We start from the raw sequence: 20,119 nt of genomic DNA, 5'->3' as shown, positions 1-20,119 counted from the left end.
CTTGTGCGATGAGAGAGACGGGTGAACAAAGGAGATCATGTGGCCCATAATGGTCACACGAATCTCAAACACCGGAAGATCGGGTTACCTGCCTTCCGGAAGATGGATAGGTTTTTCAGGCTTGCAGCCGCCTCGGGCCTTGACTGTGTAGTTGGCCCAAAAGCTTTGTACATTTCTGCTACTCAAAAGCCCAATGGGCTCATGGGTATAGTGGATAGCAGCGGGATTTTTTAATTTCTATATTTTCTATTTGTCAATTTTACAAAAAATGGTCGTTGATTTTAAAAATACAAAATGGTGTTCTGTCGTGCCAAAAAAAAAGGTTTCAAAAACCATCTCATCAATCTAACCATATTTTAATAAAACATCCAAACACGGGGCTTCAAGTTGAACCCACTATTTTTACAGCCTTTTGGGTGATTTGTTTGCCTAATGGTCGGTGATCATATGTTTGCTCTAAAAAAGGAGAGTTACGATTTAAATTTGTTTCTTTTGCTCACTATTTACACACACATACTTTTATAATTTTCATACATTTTTCTAACAAGTTTTCGTACTTTTTTCTAGAGCACATGCATGATCAACATCAAAGAGGATAAAAGCTTGTCATTAACCAGACATCTAAATTTACTGAAGAAAAAAGATGCACTCCATGTCAGATACAAACCAGGCTGCTACATTTGGTTCTGTTATTCAGATTTCTATCATAGATAGAAAATGGATACAGATAATGGAAATTTTAGGATTACGAGTGCAATTGAAGCTACTAGTCACTGAAAAGGCTGAAATGCACAAAAAAAGAAGAACCCTGTTTCAGACAGCATGTTAGTTAAATACTCCTGGGAGTATAGGCTGTATAGCTGTTGAGCAGAGACAATTGAAGTACATGCAGATATTTCATTTGCTCTTGGGAATTACCTCAAACTTTTGCCTTGGGACTAGCACAGATCCGAATGTAGCTATGGGGAGGTAATAAATGAATTTAGGATGAACTGGGCTGTCCTTAACAGATTCCAGATTCAGTGGTTGAAAGAATAAAGGATGGATGAGTAATAAGTTGAACAGACTGCAGAAACAATTTTCAGCAGTAACCTAATATCTACCAATTTCATGTATCCAGTAGCAGTCTTTTAAGCTCAAGTCATGGCTTTCAGTTATCAAACGACAGGTGGGAAAACAATCCAAAAAACACTTCAGCAGGTACACGATCTTACCCTGCGAGCATCATAGTTCATCTGGACTATGCAGCACCAATACGGATAGGCGGTGCAAAAGTTAAAGGCACAAATACGTATCGAAATATCGGATACGTAATATGGGGTTATGTTGAAGTATCGAGGTAACGAAGCATCCGGAAATTCACTGTTCTCCAGACCCTCTGTATTACAATTACCTGCAACAGAAAAAAAAGGGAAGACAAGAAAACATCAGACCCAACTCGATAAAGCCACAAACATACATGTTTCACAGAAGTAATTGTAATTGTGCTGCAGAACAACCTCGCACAAGATGTTCCATGTCAATTTCAGGATCAAAATATAATTAGCGCTGCTAGTGCCCGGAGGTCCGATGGAAAAATTTTCATCATGACGAAATATTAAAAATTACCTAATGCATTATTAGCGGTCACTGTTTGCAATATGAAAATAATGTGTAAAAATGACTATATCGTTAGACTATGGGATAGAAAATTCCTATCGCAACATCAACACTATGTTTCATGCAATATTTACTGTAAAACATACAGAAATAATAGTTAACTATTGCAATATACGTCGGAGCATCCGAAGAAGTTGTTGTTCCGGCAGAGTTTGTTACTTTGTTGCCCTCCTATATGTGTTTTCAGGCAGTAGTTGTTGTCCCAGCGAGTTGCAACTTGTAATGATATCTCCAACAGCATAAGGTAGCTGCTAGCTCAAGCTGAAAGAGGGAGAAGAGGGAGCATCCATAACATGACAGCTTAGAGCTCGTGTTGTGAGATGGGGGAGTATCGGGAGATATGCGAGCTTAGCTCTTCGCCATGCGCGAGTGAGATGTTTTTACATAGTTCATCATTTAAAATATTGATTCCACTAATATGTCAAGGGTTGGAGATGTCCTAAGGTCTGAGGAAGTCGTTTGGTTTGTTATATGGTCTATGAACCGAAGTTGCGTGGGGATGTATTTATGTGGCATCCCTAGTTGTACGGTCGGTGTACCGAAGTCATACGGGGATGGTCCGAATAACCAAAGTTATACAGGAATTCTACCTCTAGTTGCATAGTTTTTTCCTCCTAATTTTTCTTATAAACTAGGTCAATTATCTTTTAATAATATTTATAAACTAGGTCAATTATCTTTTAATAATATCATGGCAAAGTAAACGTTTTCACGTGCTTGGCTTGATGCTATGTAATATGCAAGTTGAGATTACCCTCAACCTTTAAATACGAGAATGTTAGTGAAGTGACGGTGGTTACGCATACCTTCTTCTTCCATTCATTTAGCACTTGTCCCCATCCATTCGCTCAACGGACGTTATTTTTGCCCTGGTCCTACTCTCCTCCAACCATCTCTGATGCACGGCGATGGGATGCCGCCGAATCAGCTTTTGTTGCACCTCCTTCACTAATATCTTCATTTTTTTCACTTCCCCATTGTCAATCCCAACAAACACCCGCCTACCATATGTAGTGATGGTGCCCCACTACATGATGTCTTGCTGCATCACCGCACGCCAAATCGTCTTCTCGTGTACCTCTCAAGCCGTCCCTATAATCACAGAGGTCACCGAAGACAAAAAAGCACTCCTCCTCTAATTCCTTCCTCCAATTCTTCCCCCATTTGCCTAGCATATTATTTATGTTAAAAAAAATGTTCAAGTCAAACAACCATGGAATAGAAGTTTGTTGAAATCGAGCAAAACTTTGTATAAGAGAAACAAAGGGCTAATAAATTCATGCTGGTGAAACAAAAAATTATACATGTGAAGTAAAATATTGTGGATATATATGCAGCCTTTGTTATGTGGTAGAGAAATATTATTATTAGTCTAAATTAATTAGAACATTACTTATAAACATGGAACAAAAAAGTTTATGTAGCTTGAACAAATATTTATACACGAAGAATAATAATTTTCACAAAAAGAATAAATTGAAATACAACATGGAACAAAAGATAGCTAATACGGAGTACTATATAACATTTTGAAAGAATTATGAGAATAGTTGGATTGTTATCAGCAAAGAAATAAATTTTTAACGAAGCCGCCACCCACCTGAATGGCTGAATCCAAACGCATGTGCGCTATCTAGCAGATTCGGCAGCCTTGGCACCACACGCTAGCCCCGGACGTGGCGCCCCCTCGCTGCGGCACTTGCTCGCTTCCGCTTCCACCAAAAGCGCCACGCCGCCACCAGATCCTGGAGGCTTGAATCCCTCCCTCCCCTCCCCTCCCCTCGCGCCACCTGCACGCGATTCCCCACCTTCCTTCCCCACGTTGCTCTTAGCAAGATCGTGAGTACAGGTGCGGCGGCGATGAGGTCGGCCGTGGCCCGCTTGATCCGCTCCTCCTCCGCCTCCGCCTCGACCTCCCGTCTCAGGTGAGCGACCCCCCTCCCCTGCCCCTCCATGTCATGCGTGTGAGCAAGCGATATTTAGCATTGCGGTGGATGGGTTGCCTTGGGTCATGCGGCAATTTTGGTGGCGCCAAGGGGATTCATTGGACTTGGGGCGAATCGATTGGAGGACGAACCGCGATTTAATTGGCCAGGGCCGGTCCTGACCCCTGCTGACATTTGGTAGGCCTGGGGAAAAATAGAAAGAAGAGGCCCTTATTATATTAGATATATGCATTTTCCGTTTATTACAAAAAGTGCTGTGTGGATTCTGTTTCCAAGTACAGCTACATATTGCTTATTACTCTAGTGTCAAGATTTTAGGACGTTTGCGGTTGATATATGTTTACTTATGGATACTCATACTGATCATCATTGAAGTAAGAATGTAAATATTTTTATATTAATAATAGAATTGCAATTGATTGCTTTCCTGTAGGCCTCTATCTGTCCTATGCTGTCTTAAGACGTTTTAGTACAAGGACCAGTAAAATTCCTATTGCAGAGTGAACCTAGTTAGTGAACCAGAAAACTCAAGAACCACCAAAATGCTTGTTGCAGAATGAACAAGCAGAAAAATGAGATTAGTGAAAACACAGGTGTGAATGTTGATCCTTAATAAGTCATGGCCGCACGTTGGCACTTCACCACCCAGGGAACGAGCAGATTGCCAGCTGTGAGTGCTCCATATCATTACTTGACTGTGAGTAGCAAGGGCGCTTTAGCTGCATTTGTAGGCTTGCAAGATGGTGTTGCTCCCCGACCATGGGGATCCTGGGTGATCACTTGTTTCCCCTGCCCCAGGGCCGGGCCTGTTTCTGGTGTATTCTTGATTGATACCTTCCTTCTAGGCAGTCGGGCTGCTATTTGCTTTTTTCTGTGAGATTGCTAATTCCCTCTGTGTGTCGGGGTTCTGACAGCTCATCGCCAGTCTTGCTGAAAACTGGCAATGTATTCTTCAGCAGTGCCACGCCCAGCGATCCGAAGCACGTCGAGGAGCCTTTTAAGGTGGAGGAGGCAGAAACTGTGAAGGTGACACCACCTTCTCCAGACAAGGTAATATGTTGTGGAAGATGAGATTCTAGTTTGCCTCTAGCGTAGTGGAAATGTATAATGTATTTTCATGTAGCATCTAGGTCTAGTTTGTGGTGATTTTTTTTGTGTAAAGCTTTGTACGTTTACCCTGTTCCTATCCATGCGCTCCATGTTTCTATGTTTTTTTTCTGTCAAATCTGTCAGTCAATCATGTTTTTGAACAACTGTTATGCAATGACCTCTTTGTAGATAACTATGTCTGGACTTGTATATCTTAATGGTGAACTTGGTGGTAAACCAACTATCCAAGCTTAGGGTTTTTGTAGTGCTGGGAGGCGATTTAGGAGACTCAGAAATCATTATCGTTATTCTCTTTACCTTATTGTAACATGTTTTATATTTAAGAGGCTTGAGAGTGATATATCTTATCAATGATTTATACTTCTCATGGTTTTTCTACATGTAATAGCCAACGAATTTGCAACGATAGGTCAAGGTTGCTTAACCTGGACTCTTAAGTCCAAATAGGTGCTCTGTTTGTTTAAGTAATTTGTGAGTGGCATGCCTGTAACTGCTTTGTACAGGTATGAGTGTGTGTGTTTGGAAGGGATCCATATGACCCCTTGTTTGTATTTTATTCTCTCTTCTTAATGAAATGCAGCTCTCCTGCATTTTTGAAAAAGAGAGATGTGCTTCCAGTCATTCTTTTCTTAATTTATTGAAATTCATCGTTTATGAAGACTACTGATCTGCCTCCTACATCTGTTTTGTTATAGCTGCTAGTGCTAGGAGGAAGTGGTTTTGTTGGATCACACGTTTGCAAAGAGGCTTTGGACAGAGGATTTGTTGTCTCTAGTCTTAATCGGTAACTCAATAAGCTAGTTTGTTTCTCTTGTTTCATACTTTACAATTTGTTCTGACTTTCTGTTCTATTAAGATTTGCTAAGTTTTGCTTGCAGTATGCCAAAAGCCATTAGAAACACCCGAATGATAATAAAATTTCTACTTGACTAGGGTGTCAGCTTAAAAATCACCACATAGCTTTGTTCAGATATCATGGAAAACAACAAATGACTCTAATCCTCAAATAACTGGTAGTCAATCAAGTTTCTGTTGATTCCTTTTGCGTCCTTAGCAATAATGATAATAACCTCTTATTCTCCTGTCTTTACTTGTGCTGTTCTACCCATAATTTACTGCTGTGAGGAGTGTTTGTCATATGGATCAGTCTAGAGACATGATGTCCCAAGATCTTGTTTCAACTTTCTGGTTGAAGGAGCAAAATTGGTGGTAACATAATAGTATGAAAAGCAGTCAGAACAAAACCAGAACCCTGAACTAGGATAATTTGCAAACCGTGTATAGAATTGGAAAAGAGAATCAGATTGTTTCAACACACACTGAAGATGTGTCAATTTAATGTTCTTAGTACAACACACACTGAAGATTTTCTTAGTACAAATGAAGAACATATTGGTAGTTCCTAAATATAGTAGAGTCAATATCTATGGTACTAGACTTGATTAGCCTACAGTTCAGTTACAGTACACAGTATCTTTTAGTTGAATCTGGGTACTTCTATACCCTTAAACGGGAGAAAAAAAGTCCATTTTACTACCCTGAGCAATTCTCTTTCTGTTTTTTTGCGGGTAATTCACTTTGTTTGTTTGATCCTCTAAAAACATATTTTTCATACATTTTCATATCTCGAGGGTTAAAGTAATATGAAATGCTCCCAACTGGTGAAATAATTCTTAACAGGATCTGAATTATTTTTGTAACAGAGGATATAACGTCAACTATGACCCAACAAAATTTGAACCCAAGATACAACTTGTATGGGAAGGGACCAAAGGTCATTTCATCATAGGGTGATTTGATCTTGTTTGAATAGTTTGAGGGGAGTAAGTTGAGTCAGCATTTTGTGTGAGGGATTAAATGAATAGTTAATGGCATTAAAATGGACCTTTTCATACTTAAAATTCATCTTCTCCTTAATGGGTTCTGTAATTTCTAATTCTTACGATGCTATTTTTTGTCATTAGATCTGGAAAGCCATCCTTAAGTGAATCTTGGGCTGACAAAGTTATATGGAATCAAGGTTGCATGCTACTGAGGTTAACTTTGTTCTATCAATGGTAATGTAGTTAATATCTACCTTCTTCTATCGGACAGGCAACCTCCTGGAACCGGCTTCATTTAAGGATGCTATGGATAATGTTTCTGCAGTGGTAAGCCTCCCACCCCCATCCCCAAAACCATTTGAGCTAAGTTTGTTGTTGTACACATTTCTTCTCTTATAGTTGATTTCGTTGTTATTTACATCGTTCTTGCATATCAATAGTGTCATGAAGAGTAGTTTATAGGGTGGCGATATTATACCAAGGTTTTTCCACACTTAAACACAGGGTAAGCTGAAAGATACCAAAATTTTTCCATAAAGTGATCTCATGTGCAAAAATTCCTAAACTTGTATTAGTGTTTGTTTTGTTTATACCAACTGCTTTGAGTAAATCTTTCATAGCTATATAACTTATTTGTTACTATTGGACTTTGTAAAAAGACACATTAGTAGTTGTGAAATGTGACACCAGAGGTCCAGAGCTATAGGACCTCAAGCAGTACACAAAAATTTTGAGCAGCACTCCAATCGGCATCACTGGACGATGCTTGCATTGGGCTGATGATGTAGGTGATGCTGGCAGAGTGGCAGTGTTGGCCTGCCCTTTCATTTACATGACATTTGGTGCTGCAGGGCCTGTTTATGGCCATTCTAATATAATCTTTCACAAGTGCTACTTGGCTAGAACTCACACCAATAATTGGCATCAATACCCTTGAGGCCCAGACTCCCCGATTTTAACTTTATGGCATGAAGCTGTTTGCCCTTGTTTAATTTGTATGACTAGGTTAATGGAATTGTCATGGACCTAGTCATTTTCTTATTCGTAGTGCACAGTAACAATGATTCAACAATTATCATCCCTGTTTTATGGATAGCATCTGGGGCAACTTTTATTTCTATACAATAATGTACTTGTAGATAAACTATAATTGTTGTATTCACCATCAGTTCTGGTTCTGCGAATGCTAGAATAATAAGAAAAGTGTATGGCTTGATACATGAAATATCAGGTACTTTTCAACTATGTACTGGGACTTGAATAAGTCATGACGTAACTATTACATGAAGTATCCAAGCATGCACTGATTTGATGTGCCACTAATAGATGAGAAAAATTATTGCAGATATCCTGTGTTGGAGGTTTTGGGTCAAATTCTTTCATGTACAAGATTAATGGGACTGCAAACATCAATGCCATTAAGGCTGCAGCTGAGAAAGGTATAGTACTACTGATGTCATTATTGTGAAGCATTTTTTTTTCTCAGTTATGATTGCAGTTTCTGACATCAAAACTCCTGCTTTTCCCTTGCTTGGCTTATTGAATTACTGTGCGTAATCATTTTAGTGAATTCATGTTTTTTGTATGATTATAATGTTGTTTTTCTGGCTTATTTCTGTCATATTAAAAAGTTCAAGTGGTCCCGCAGTCTTCAAAGATGCTAGAAATATCAGTTCGGTTGTAGAATAGCAGCTTGGTTGCACTGAAATGATATTTGTACGCCTTCACCATCGTTTTGATTTTTTTCCTCTCTCTTTTCCTTGATAAAAGAGGACACATGTTTCCCTTTTCGTGTTTACTCACAGGATGAGAACTAAACAATACTCCCTCCGTCCCAAAAAGAATGCAACTCTCGCTTCCTGAGAAGTCAACCAATTTTAAATTTGATCAAATTTATACAAAATAGTACTAACATTTATGGTACAAAATAAATATCAATAGATTAAGCATGTAATATATTTTCATACTTAATCTATTTGGAGACGTGAATGTTAGTACTTTTTTTTTTGAAAACCCTACAGCAGGGGAGACCCCCACTGTGGTAAGATATATTAAACAAGGAAAATAAAACTGTACAAGGGCAAAAGTCCAAAGGGCACCAAAGAGCCCTAAGAAAAGAAAAAGACGACAGAAGAACCTTATGTTAGTACTTTTTTGTATAAATTTTGTCAAACTTGAAACAGTTTGACTGCTCGAGAAGCGAGAGTTGCATTCTTTTTGGGACGGAGGGAGTAGCTCAGTTTTAGAGCATCCAGGGCCACCCAGGTTCTTGCAGGTCTTGTGACTTGTGAGTACCTTCATAAAGGGTTCAGTGTTCCCCTCTCTTTAAGACAAAGGCAGGGGGATGCTTCTGGCCAAGGTTGAGTGTTTTGTACCCACAGGGTGGCTCTATGGGCTAAGTTACAAATAAATGGTTGATAGAAGTGTTCTGCTTGGTATGGATGCTTGCCTTTCTTGATTCAACTTTAACTGACTAGTTCCAAACCACAGCTACTTGATAATACAACAAAGCCTTTTTTCCCCAAGCAAGTGGGGTGGGGTAGTCATCAACCCACAGAGAACTAAGAAAGAGGTAAAAAAATTTAAAAATAGGAAAAGGCAGATACAGGATGTGGTAGATAAACAGATATTGGATGTGGTAGATAAACAGATATACGTTGAATAGGTTATAAATGTCGTATGGTCGAATTAGTTTAATAACACTAGACATGCTTCAAGAGAATAGATATTGCAAACAAACTTGATTTGAGGGAGAAAAATGTTGGCCCAGGCAGGTAAGCTCCCTGAGCTCACACCCTCACACAGCTCACACACACACTAGTCTGGAGGTTGAAGATGAGGTGGAGCACAGCACACACACACACAAACTTGTTGCTGCTGAACTGACTCTGGAGCTGCAGCTGCTCTTCATACTATATAGCACCAAAAGTCAACTAAGAGTACATACTACAATGAGTAGAACTACCAACTATTATTCCTACTACTAGTACTATACATGACAGGGCATACAGCCCCTCTACTCATGGCACTGCTGCCATATACGGCAGGCAGTTGGCCAGGGAGTTCACCTGCTCCATTGACTTTCAGCAAAAGCAAAAGGGGAGAGCAAAACAAGAGCTAAACAATTAACCAACAAAAAATAAATAGAGGAAAAGAGGGAGAGGGTGCAGGCTAAGTGGTAGCAAGAGCCGTTTCTGGCTAGTGCTTCGTGCAATCTCATTGTCATACAATGTGAAACAGAGTTAAGTGAAAATGTGCCGCGCTATAAGTGACACAAACAAAACGCAACCTGGGCCTCATGTGCCAACTGTAGGCTAGAGGGCCTATTGAGCTGGACCTACACATAAGTTATATGCAGATCAAACTTTTAAGTTTCCCTCCCTCCCTGTCATTTTTGTTTGTTTGCATGAGGGTTCAATGCATTTAGTGTTACCAGGACATCCATGCCAAGACAAAAGCATGTGGAGTCAGGTTCTGACACTCGTGCTCATATATTTGGTAACAAGTCTCATGTCCATGGGATGCCATGTTTGAGTTGGATTTTGACATGGAACTCTATATCTGAAACATTTTGCATGCCCACAGTTTCTCTGCCGAATGAGGCAGCTGAATCCATTCAGGTTTTGACACTTATCAGTATCTAAAAAGTATTGGGTGCAATCTATTAATTATGCTTGTAGATATGATCCTGTCAATATATTCGCATCAGGCTGGTCTACAACTGTTGAATTTGATTTAATTTTCCAGTAGGTTCTTAAAATTCCATTGTTTGCTATTCTAGCAGACAAAAATGGCAAATGAAATTTGATATATTTGAGAAGCATCTTCTTTAGCTTGTCAATTTACCTGTTCTGTACCTGCAGGTGTAAAGAGATTTGTATATGTGTCGGCTGCAGACTTCGGTTTAGTGAATTACTTATTGCAGGGTTATTATGAGGGCAAGGTAACTTCTCAACATTATTGACATGCCATGCATATTTGAAATTAACTCTTGCTCCATCTGCATTTATAATACTGAAATTACAATCAAGTTTAAAGAGTTTGCATAAATAGCATCTGCTACTATAAGTTGGAACAACAATAAATTTGTGCTACATATGTTTTTTGTTGGTTTCTAAATTCTTGACTAATTGGACCAATAACTTCATCTTCAAATTGTTGGCACCTGGCATTGTCAAACCTATGCAGTGCTCCACACCATCTTGTTAGGGCACCATTTAAGTCTGCTTTTGTCGAAAGCTAATTTCCTTGTTATGAGTGAGCTAGTGAAAAGTTCTTAGTATCAGGATTCAGGAAGCTGAGGGAGTAAGCCTGAAAGACATGTTGATCCATTGCATTGCAGTTTGTGTTCCCCTGTAAGTCTGTATTGTTGGCAATAATTGGTATATATATGTATACTTTTTTTTTTTGGTTCAGAGAGCTGCTGAAGCTGAATTGCTGTCAAAGTTCACCTATGGAGGTAAGTTATCTTTGATTGTTGGCAAATTTCATTTGATTAATGTAATGTCCCAGCTTGTTAGCGGCTTGCTAGTAGTGGTGATGTTGGCCCATGTGGCCTAGTGGTGTTGTTGTGGTGGTTTAGTGTCACCTTGGATGTTTAGGTGGGTTGAGGCCCAGCTTATAAGCCTTCATGTTCCAAACATAACACCTCTACACATTCTGCTTTCCAGGAGTTTGCTAGTACAACTGTACAAGTTGGTTATGTCTACTGACAAGTGATGTATTTAGTAGCCAGAAAATTGGCTTGGAACTATGAATGCAACTTTGACTTGCATGATGTGTTTCATTTAAAATTATTAGTGAAAATTGTGTTTATCTGCATCTATATATTTCAACACCACAAAAAATTGAAGCAATCCTTTAGGATCTTTTGTATCTCTCATTTTGTAATTATCATGCTCTGAGTCTGATACTTGCACGATGGTTCCATATTTCTTTTTTGGTTTTGTTTTTCTTTAGGAGTGATACTGAGGCCTGGTTTTATTCATGGAACTCGTCGAGTGGGCAGTGTAAAGATACCTCTTGGTCTTGTTGGTGCCCCTATGCAAATGGTGAGGTCTCTCTCCTCACTTCCTTCAGTTGCATGTAAAGAACAAGTGGAGCTCTATTATTATGGGTGGTATGCATATTTGGCATTGGCATATTTTTGTTTTCAGCTATTGGAAATAGACTAGTTGGAAGTCTGCACTTAAAATTGGTTGTGATAGGGGCTTTGGGTTTGTAATTCATGTATAATCCAGTGGCAAATCAAACTGAATTGAAATACTTTCAGTGGCAAATTTGGATGTCAAATCTTCAATTAGGGATCGGCAGTGGCAATAATGCACTTTTGAAAATCATAACTTTTATCATTTGAAATAAGTAATGTGCACAGTAAGTGAAGACCATCTGCCAAGAGTAGCTAAATGCTATTTTAAAACTAGTTAGCACTGAACCTGCAAGTAAAACAAAAATATTTTATAGTTAAATTACGTTTTTGAGAAGCCACGGCATGCCAAATGCAACCAGTGTAAGGTGGTTGAACAAACTAGATGTGTTTCTTTTTTTGATAGGACAGCAAACTAAATGCCTCTAGGACCTGTCCTTGTCCCTCATGGGGATGAAGGGTTTTATTTGGAGTAGTTCCTGATAGTGCATGCAATTTTAGTTATCTTTCTTGATGAGATAATCATTTGGTACAATAAAGTAGTTGAGAAGAGACGTGCATTGCATTTATTTGTTATAAAAGTGGAAACTCACATTTGATAGTTTTCTGTCACTACAAGGATAATTTTAGTTTGCCACAGAAAGTGCAAATGGACCAACTGGCAACTAGGCAAACAATGAATTCGAATGGCCATCAGATTTTGTGCCACAAACTGGATGAACCTAAACGTCTGTTGGTCTTCTTCCCTATCTATATGATAATTTAATGCATCTAGTGCACTGAAATGAACCTAAGTGCACAAATTTGCAATGTTTAGTGAGTTTCATTTGAAATTGAAGTTTTGCATCCTACTTCATTGAGCAAGATCATTGACCCAAACCTTTCTGTCTCTCTCATTCCATCCTCCCAAATGATCAAGGGTGGATTTAGTTAGGGACAAGGTTTCCGAAAGCATTTCACACACGGTCTCATTGATTTACTGCCATACAGAAAATGCAACTTTCATACCTTATACAACAAAGATAATTGGTGGCATCTGTTGTGGTTATTGTTTTTCTTTATCCGAACTATTATATCAATGATGACTTGTGTATTAACGCCTCGTCCAATCCAACGAGGCTCCTTGATTTACTGGCAGAAAGCACTGTGGTTATTATTTTGTAATGCTCAATGCAAATTATTGTTTGCATAGTACTTTACATGATTTTATTTCGTTATGAACTGCTTCACATTGTGGCTTGATTAAATGTGAAAGTGATCTATCTCTGCAGGTGCTCCAGAACGCAAAGCCGCTGGCCAGATTACCACTTGTCGGCCCACTGTTGACACCCCCAGTGAGTGTTACCTCCGTGGCGAAGGTTGCGGTGAGAGCAGCGACAGATCCAGTGTTTCCCCCTGGCATCGTTGATGTCCATGGGATCATGCGATACAGCGAGCAAAAGTAAACAGTCATGTACAGGACGGTATACACATGTGCCTGTACCTACCAGATCTACCTGCTGTTCGTATTTGCTAGAAATGAATAATTAGAAAAGCCAACATGTGACCTTTTTACAGCCATGTCTTGGTTGGTTCTACACGTCGGTGGTATCCTTGTTGAACTGATTGTCTCAAGACGAAAAGCTTTGGCATCGTATCTTGACTGCACTGTGTACAAAAACGACGTTTGTTTGACTGCCTGATCACATGGTGCTCCTAAATGGATCATGCATATGTGCTCCGAAGGGAGGAATGAAGACAATTAAAATTGCCTCTCAGACGAAAAACATTGGAATTGTATCTTGACTGCACTGAACAAAAAAGTAATTGGCTCGAAGATAAATATATATCAGTTCCTAAAAATGATCTATGTTTTATCATGTTCTCTGTCGCTCAACAAGCTTGCTACCTAGTTCGAAACCTGAGGGAGTTCCACTAAATCCTAGCAACTACTCTAGGAAAGTCGAGCACAGAGGTAGATTGCAAAAGGTAAATGCAGTTAATAAAAAAAAGTAAATTGCACTCCCTATGCAACATCCAATAACTCGTAGTTGGTGCAGATTGGTCTAACGACATGTAATCTTACATGCTCAATTTAGTACAATAATTTGACATATCAGTGTAAATTGGTTCAACAACTTGTAAAATGTTCAATTTAGTACAATAATTTAGCAATTTGGTGCACCTACCGTCCAAACGCTACAACGAGGTGAATTTTCTTCTAATCAATAATTCTTATTTCTTGTTGATAAAAGTCGTAGATCGTGAATTGTCTGTTTCTTCTGAACTATGTACATAACTTATTTGTTTATTAATCAAAATTAATTTTTTTTAGAATTACACCATTGGCATTACTCAAGACTATAGTCCACAAGAAAGATCCTAAGGTCTTAGGTTTTTTTTGCGCTTCTGCTCATGTATTCAACAACCGCAGAGAAGCATGCGTATTTCTGCTAGTTTAGCTTATTTTTAATTTCTAAACAAGTACATGTGGCTTTAAAATATATTTATGCTAAATTTTTAAAAGGTATTATTAACTGAACAAAAATGCATATAATCAAAATGTAAAAACAGCGAGGGTGAGGTCATCAATATTGAATATGAAATTAAATATTCCTAATTATAATTAAATAATATATAAACATAATTAATATGAAGATATAACATTAATTTCCTAAATACTGAAGGTTCTAGTCCTCACCAAATACGGTTATCCCTGTGACATGAATATCAATGATCAAATAATGCTTAATAACTTGTTTCGATGCGAATGTAGTCTGACTCGGTATTAACAAATATGTTGCTTGTTACAACATTGGGACTACGGATGTACCAATTTACCGATTTATTGCACTTTAAGTATTTTACAAATTTTTGGACCAATCTGCACCTACATGTCAAGTTATTATACTAGATAGGTATTTTAAAAGTTGTTAGATGTCAAGTTATTATGCTAGATAGGTATTTTAAAAGTTGTTAGATCAATCTGCAGCTACCTGACAAGTTATTATACTAGATAGAGCAATTTAAAAAATTTTGGACCAATCTGCAGCCACCCGACAAGTTATTGTAAATTGAGCATTTAATAAGTCGTTGGATAAACAAGAGTGCGTAAGCTTTGGTGGAAGGGATTTTTGTTATGTGGAATCGATGGCAAAAACACCATCCTCCAGGGCCGGCCCTGTAGTGTATCCATCCGGGGCAACCGCCCAGGCCCTGAAATACCAAGAGCCCCTAAAGCCAAGTATACTTGTATACTACATATAGTTTATGTATACTAAGTGCCCAACTTAAACGAAGCAAATAACTGGTCCAAGTTCATCCAATCACCCATTCGGTAGTTCATCTCCACCGCCAATCCATCCTTGCACCACCGATGACTAAGGAAAAAGATTAGACCCCACTAATTAGATTAGCATTTAGCTCCTTATGGTATATTCTTCCATTTTTTCCTATTTCTTGTACACAAATTAGATCCAAATCAAGTTTTTAATGTTGATTTAAAAAAAACCTCTAGTATAGTTGGTTAGACGTAGCAGCATGTATGCTATAGTTTTGACTTGTAAATATGGCACAAACTGCACAGTATCATCAACTGCTATAAAATAAATTTGATGGTTTTATGTTTTAAGGGGCCTCCAACATAAGTTTCGCTTCGGGCCCCCGAAAACTCAGGACTGCATCCTCACGACCCTAGTCCATGATGTAGCAACCACCGAGGTCATTTCTGGTTGATAAACTTAAACCGATCTTTGGCTTCTTGGCTGTTAGCACTATGCACAAGGAGACGGGCTGCAGGCCTTGCCATCGAAGTAATCACAAGGCTGATTCCTCTGTTTCAAGATGGCACGAATTCCTCCGGTGTATGATACACAGTTGCAGAAGATGAACATGTCGATGGGGACGCCTCATCCAACAGGTTGCGGTAAGAGCATCCCCAGCGGACCTCCAATGAATATTCCAAGTTAATGGAGATATCTCAATATCTTTTTTATTGTCATGTGAAGAGTTGCTTTTGCAGTCTCCTCAGGACAGTCCCAACCCATAGTGCCAAAGGGTGATGTCTAGAGGAGAGATAAAGTAATTAATGAACATGTAGACACTACCTCCCGTGTCAAAGGGTGATATCTAGAGGAGAAATATTAATTAACTTGATGCAGGTACAAGTATCAGCTGTAGCAAATATGTTGTATAGCCATCAGTACACACTGTAGCTTATCGGACCATCATTCACACAATGAGCTACTGGAAAAATAAACAATAGATAACTTTCACTGAAATACTGAACAAGAGAATACCACCGGCTGGAGCATCCTGGAAGCAGGAGCACCATCAGCTAGAGCAGGAAAATAGGTTCATATACAACGGCAGCTAAAGCACAAGAAAATGAGCATCGAATTGCAATGTGCATAGGCCATCCATTGGGAACAAGCACAGGAAAATAGGTTCAGATGCATTACAGCAGGTAATAGATAGCATTGCCATGCGGATACATAGTAATTTAGGTAGCCTCTCACGACAAAACATAATAAAACTATAGATACTAATTTTGGTAGCATGCAGTTGATCCAGCAATCAGCAATGTGCAATCAGTTCATCCAGAGCACAACAACAACAAAATAGCTTGACTGCCAACCTAATCATCTGCAAGAAAGTGAGAGAACAATAAGAGCTCCACATGATTACAAACAAGGAGCAGCTTAACAGATTACTTGTCATACAGAAAATTATTTGTTAGTTTATCTGAAAATTGACAGTAAAAGGTACCTGCAAAGGTAACTTGCTTGAAAATGCATAATTCTTAGACATGTCCCAGGAAGTAGCTGTCAGATAGAAACATCAATGGTCAGTTAAATAAAAAAAGTAAAATCACGAAAGTTAAGTTAACAGTAAACTCATAATGGCTTATTAGCCATACATCAACTTCATAGACAGACATCTGTATATGTATACCTAATTACTTAGAAGCACCAAACTTCTGCCATATATGCTCAACTAAATCAGATTGAAGTTGTCTACGAGTAGTTCGATCACGAATAAATAGTATTTCTTTCTATCACTTCTTCCATCTCTGGATTAGGTCCTTGAGAGATTGTAGCTTCTTGTACAGTTGATGTGCTTGGTGCCTCATTCAAATCAAGAGCATCCTGTTCAATATCTTTCTCTTCTTTAATTACCATGTTGTGAAGGATAATGCAAACTAGCATGATATTCTCCAGGTCCCCCTGATCATATAGACGTGCAGGTCGTTTCAAAATACTAAAGAGAGATTGCAGAAGACCAAAAGCACACTCAACATCCTTCCTTGCCCCTTCTTGATGTTCAGCAAATAGTTTATGCTTTTCTGATTGTGGTTGACGTATTGACTTAACAAAAGTTGCCCATTCTGGGTATATACCATCTGCAAGGTAGTAACCAGTGTTGTATTCCCTTCCATTGACATAGAACTGCACCTGAGGTCCTTCACCTCTCAGCTGCTGGACAAACAGAGGTGACTGATTAAGCACGTTGATGTCATTGTTGGACCCAGCAACCCCAAAGAAGGCATGCCATATCCAACGATCATGCGAAGCTACTGCTTCTAAAATGACCGTAGGAACACCTTGATCACCACAGGTATACATTCCCTTCCATTCATAAGGACATTTTTCCCAATGCTAATGCATGCAGTCAATGCTCCATAACATACCAGGGAACCCATGCCACTCACCAATATGCACTAAGCGTTCAATATCTTGTGCTGTGGGGCGTCGCAAATACTCTTTACCAAACACCTCAATCACACCCTTCACAAACTTCTTCAAGCACTCCACTCCAGTACTTTCTCCAATCTTTAGGTACTCATCAAGTTGGTCTGCAGGGCTGCCATTCCCCAATTGGCGAATAGCCGCTGTGCATTTTTTGATTGGAGATAAGCCTGGTCGGTTAAGAGCATCCATCTTCAAAGTGAAATATTTATTCCACTCACCCAGGGCTTGAACAATGCGTAAGAACAAAGGCCTTCTCATCCTGAATCTTCTACGGAACATTGTTTCATTATAGACTGGATCATCCACAAAGTAATCATTCATGAGCCCTTGTTCAGATTCTGCAAGGACCCAGGGGAATCGTTTGGCAATTGATCAGATTGGTTTGGCATGGTGGAACAGATTAGGGAAGAGAGAGGAGACAAATCAGATTGGTTTGTTTTGGAACATCTTCGAATCCACCACAGGACCTGGGTTAGGTGATGCACTCTTGTCCTTCTCATTGTTAAGTTTCTTGACATATGCAGACCACTTCTTCTCATGACGTAATATCCTCCATACATGGATCATTGTGAAAGGCTTGTCACTGTGTTCAGAGGCATACAGCTGCAATGCTTGATCCATCTTTTGGTCATCACTCATACCACTCCGATGCACTTTAGTTATTCTTGTATAGCAACCATTGAATTCAGTGACAAGCCTCTCAATGTGCTCCCAACGTAGCTTTAGCTGGTTGCAGTTTCTCATACGATCACACTTCGTGGTGCTGTTGTATGTAGAAGTACCATCAGACCAATACTGATCAGACTTCTTATCATTTCCATCAACCGGATCAATTGAATTGAGCAGCCACGCACGAACCAATCTGATATCTTCTTCAATTGACCAATTCAATCTCCTATCTGATCTAGCATCTGATGAAGCAAGGGATCTAGCAATGGATCTAGCATTGGATCTTCCTGTCTGAATGGTGACATTGTCCTCAACTTCAATTACTTCTTTATCTTGTGATCCAATTTGTGCAGCACCATCAGAACCACCATCAGCAAAGCTCCCAGTTGGTGATGGGGTCCCTTTAGAACTTGCTGCTTTAGGTGAGACTCTAGAATGGCTCATTGGTCCACCAACAAAATGGAACTTCTCTGGTAGCTGACTTCCTTTGGCATAGTTCACAAATGGATTCTGTAGCATATTCATGAAACTGCCCTGTGGATATATCCTGGAAAATAGGTAACGACAAAGGAGTCACTGTTTGAAATCTCTGTGACAAGCTGCAGGTCATCAAACAGACAGAGCACAACAAATGGTAGTTCCATTTAATGCAGGAAAATAAAGCATAAAAAATAGAAGCTTTGATTATAACATCTCAAATAAGTTCTGATTTTTTTTCTCAACTGCGCCAACTGAACTTAATTTTTAAATTTGCAAACAACTGGAATAGGATATAAAATTGCAAGCAACAGAACTAATTTATAAATTTGCAAACAACTGGACTAGGATATAAACTTGCAAGCAACAGAACTAAGTTCTAAATTTGCAAACTGAACTAAAGCACCCCTAATTCATTTTTTTTTTCTTCACGGCACCAACTGAAATAAGTTATATATTTGCAAACATAGGCACAAACATCATACATGAGAGAACAGCCATAATCTACCTTAACGAATTTCTCAGTCCAACATGCTGATGAGGACATCAAAGCCATAGAGGAATTTGGAGAAGCCAACATACCATTCACTCATTCAGAGCTGCCAGGAGATGGTTGAACCGCGAAGGATGCGCCAAGAGCTGCCGCTGGCCAGCAAGGAGCAGTGGCTTGAGCACCAACGCCATAACACCACCAGCGGCTGGAGCATGACCACCAACAACAGGCATGAAAACCACCAGCTCCTGGAGAACCACCGGCTTCTGGGGCACCACCAACTCCTCGAACAGCACCAACGACTGGACCAAATGATGGAGCTTGGGGGCCTGGAGCACCATCGGTTGCATCTGCATCTCGAGCACCACGGGCGGCTGGAGCAGTGGCGGCCGATTCACCGGCGGCCCGATTCAAGCTCAACTGATTCTTCTTTGTGTCTGGCCTACTCATTGTTGCACGGATTGGGGGCGATTTCTTCCTCAGGGACGGGAGATTGGGCTTCAATTTGGGATGGATTTATCTGGTTTGGCCAACCCTAACCCTACGGCGAGCTTAATGGAGGGAGGCGGAAGAGGGCGGGAGTTTGCCGCCGAGAGGAATCGGAGCGCGCTAAACTTTTGCGGTCTTTTGGCTTGCGCGGGAGAAAGAGGGGCGGGAGAAGCTGAGGCGCGCGGTGGCCATGGCGTGTCGTGGCCCATGGCCGCCGGTGATCACCGGAGACGTGAGTGGACAGCAAGGAATCGGAAAAGGGGGGTTTTGGGAATCGCGGAGGTAAGTTTCCTCGCGAGTCTGTTTCTTTTCTCAATGAAGTTGTTCGTCTGTTGCCCGACTCAGCACAGTAAGTACACACCTTCCCTCTCACTCACTGACCGGCTGGGCCCACAAGCAGCGCCCACCCACACACACGCGCTACGCACGCTACTCAGCTACCGCAGAGATACACTCTTGTGCTGAGTCAGCACTACCGCGCGACACCTCCCCCATCGAAGATGTTGCTTGTCCACAAGTAACTACCGATGGAAATCTTATCTTGAGTACATTCCAATCCTCCCACGTTGTTGATGCTG

General features: G+C 39.9%; 1 protein-coding gene and 1 long non-coding RNA gene across 2 annotated transcripts; one reads left to right on the top strand and one right to left on the bottom strand.

The window, feature by feature from the left end:
• Positions 1 to 3,332: 3,332 nt before the first annotated feature.
• Positions 3,333 to 13,441, top strand: LOC101765740 (uncharacterized protein At1g32220, chloroplastic). The gene is made up of 10 exons (XM_004956563.4): positions 3,333 to 3,584; positions 4,520 to 4,655; positions 5,411 to 5,499; positions 6,680 to 6,735; positions 6,810 to 6,865; positions 7,884 to 7,977; positions 10,402 to 10,481; positions 10,955 to 10,997; positions 11,498 to 11,589; positions 12,956 to 13,441. Exons 1-10 carry the CDS (start codon positions 3,520 to 3,522, stop codon positions 13,127 to 13,129), a joined length of 885 nt encoding a protein of 294 aa, XP_004956620.1. The 5' UTR covers positions 3,333 to 3,519; the 3' UTR covers positions 13,130 to 13,441.
• Positions 13,442 to 15,913: 2,472 nt separating this feature from the next.
• On the bottom strand, positions 15,914 to 19,846 carry LOC101764940. The gene is made up of 4 exons (XR_001163264.2): positions 19,142 to 19,846; positions 16,617 to 18,629; positions 16,431 to 16,486; positions 15,914 to 16,307 (listed from the first exon to the last, which is right to left on the bottom strand). It is a non-coding gene; the product is annotated as an uncharacterized LOC101764940 (long non-coding RNA).
• Positions 19,847 to 20,119: the final 273 nt, after the last annotated feature.

This window comes from Setaria italica, chromosome II, assembly GCF_000263155.2.
Source record: "Setaria italica strain Yugu1 chromosome II, Setaria_italica_v2.0, whole genome shotgun sequence".
Classification (NCBI taxonomy): domain Eukaryota; kingdom Viridiplantae; phylum Streptophyta; class Magnoliopsida; order Poales; family Poaceae; genus Setaria; species Setaria italica.
The sequence above is the reverse complement of the archived record's forward strand: the minus strand, read 5'-3'. Positions and strand labels throughout refer to the sequence as shown.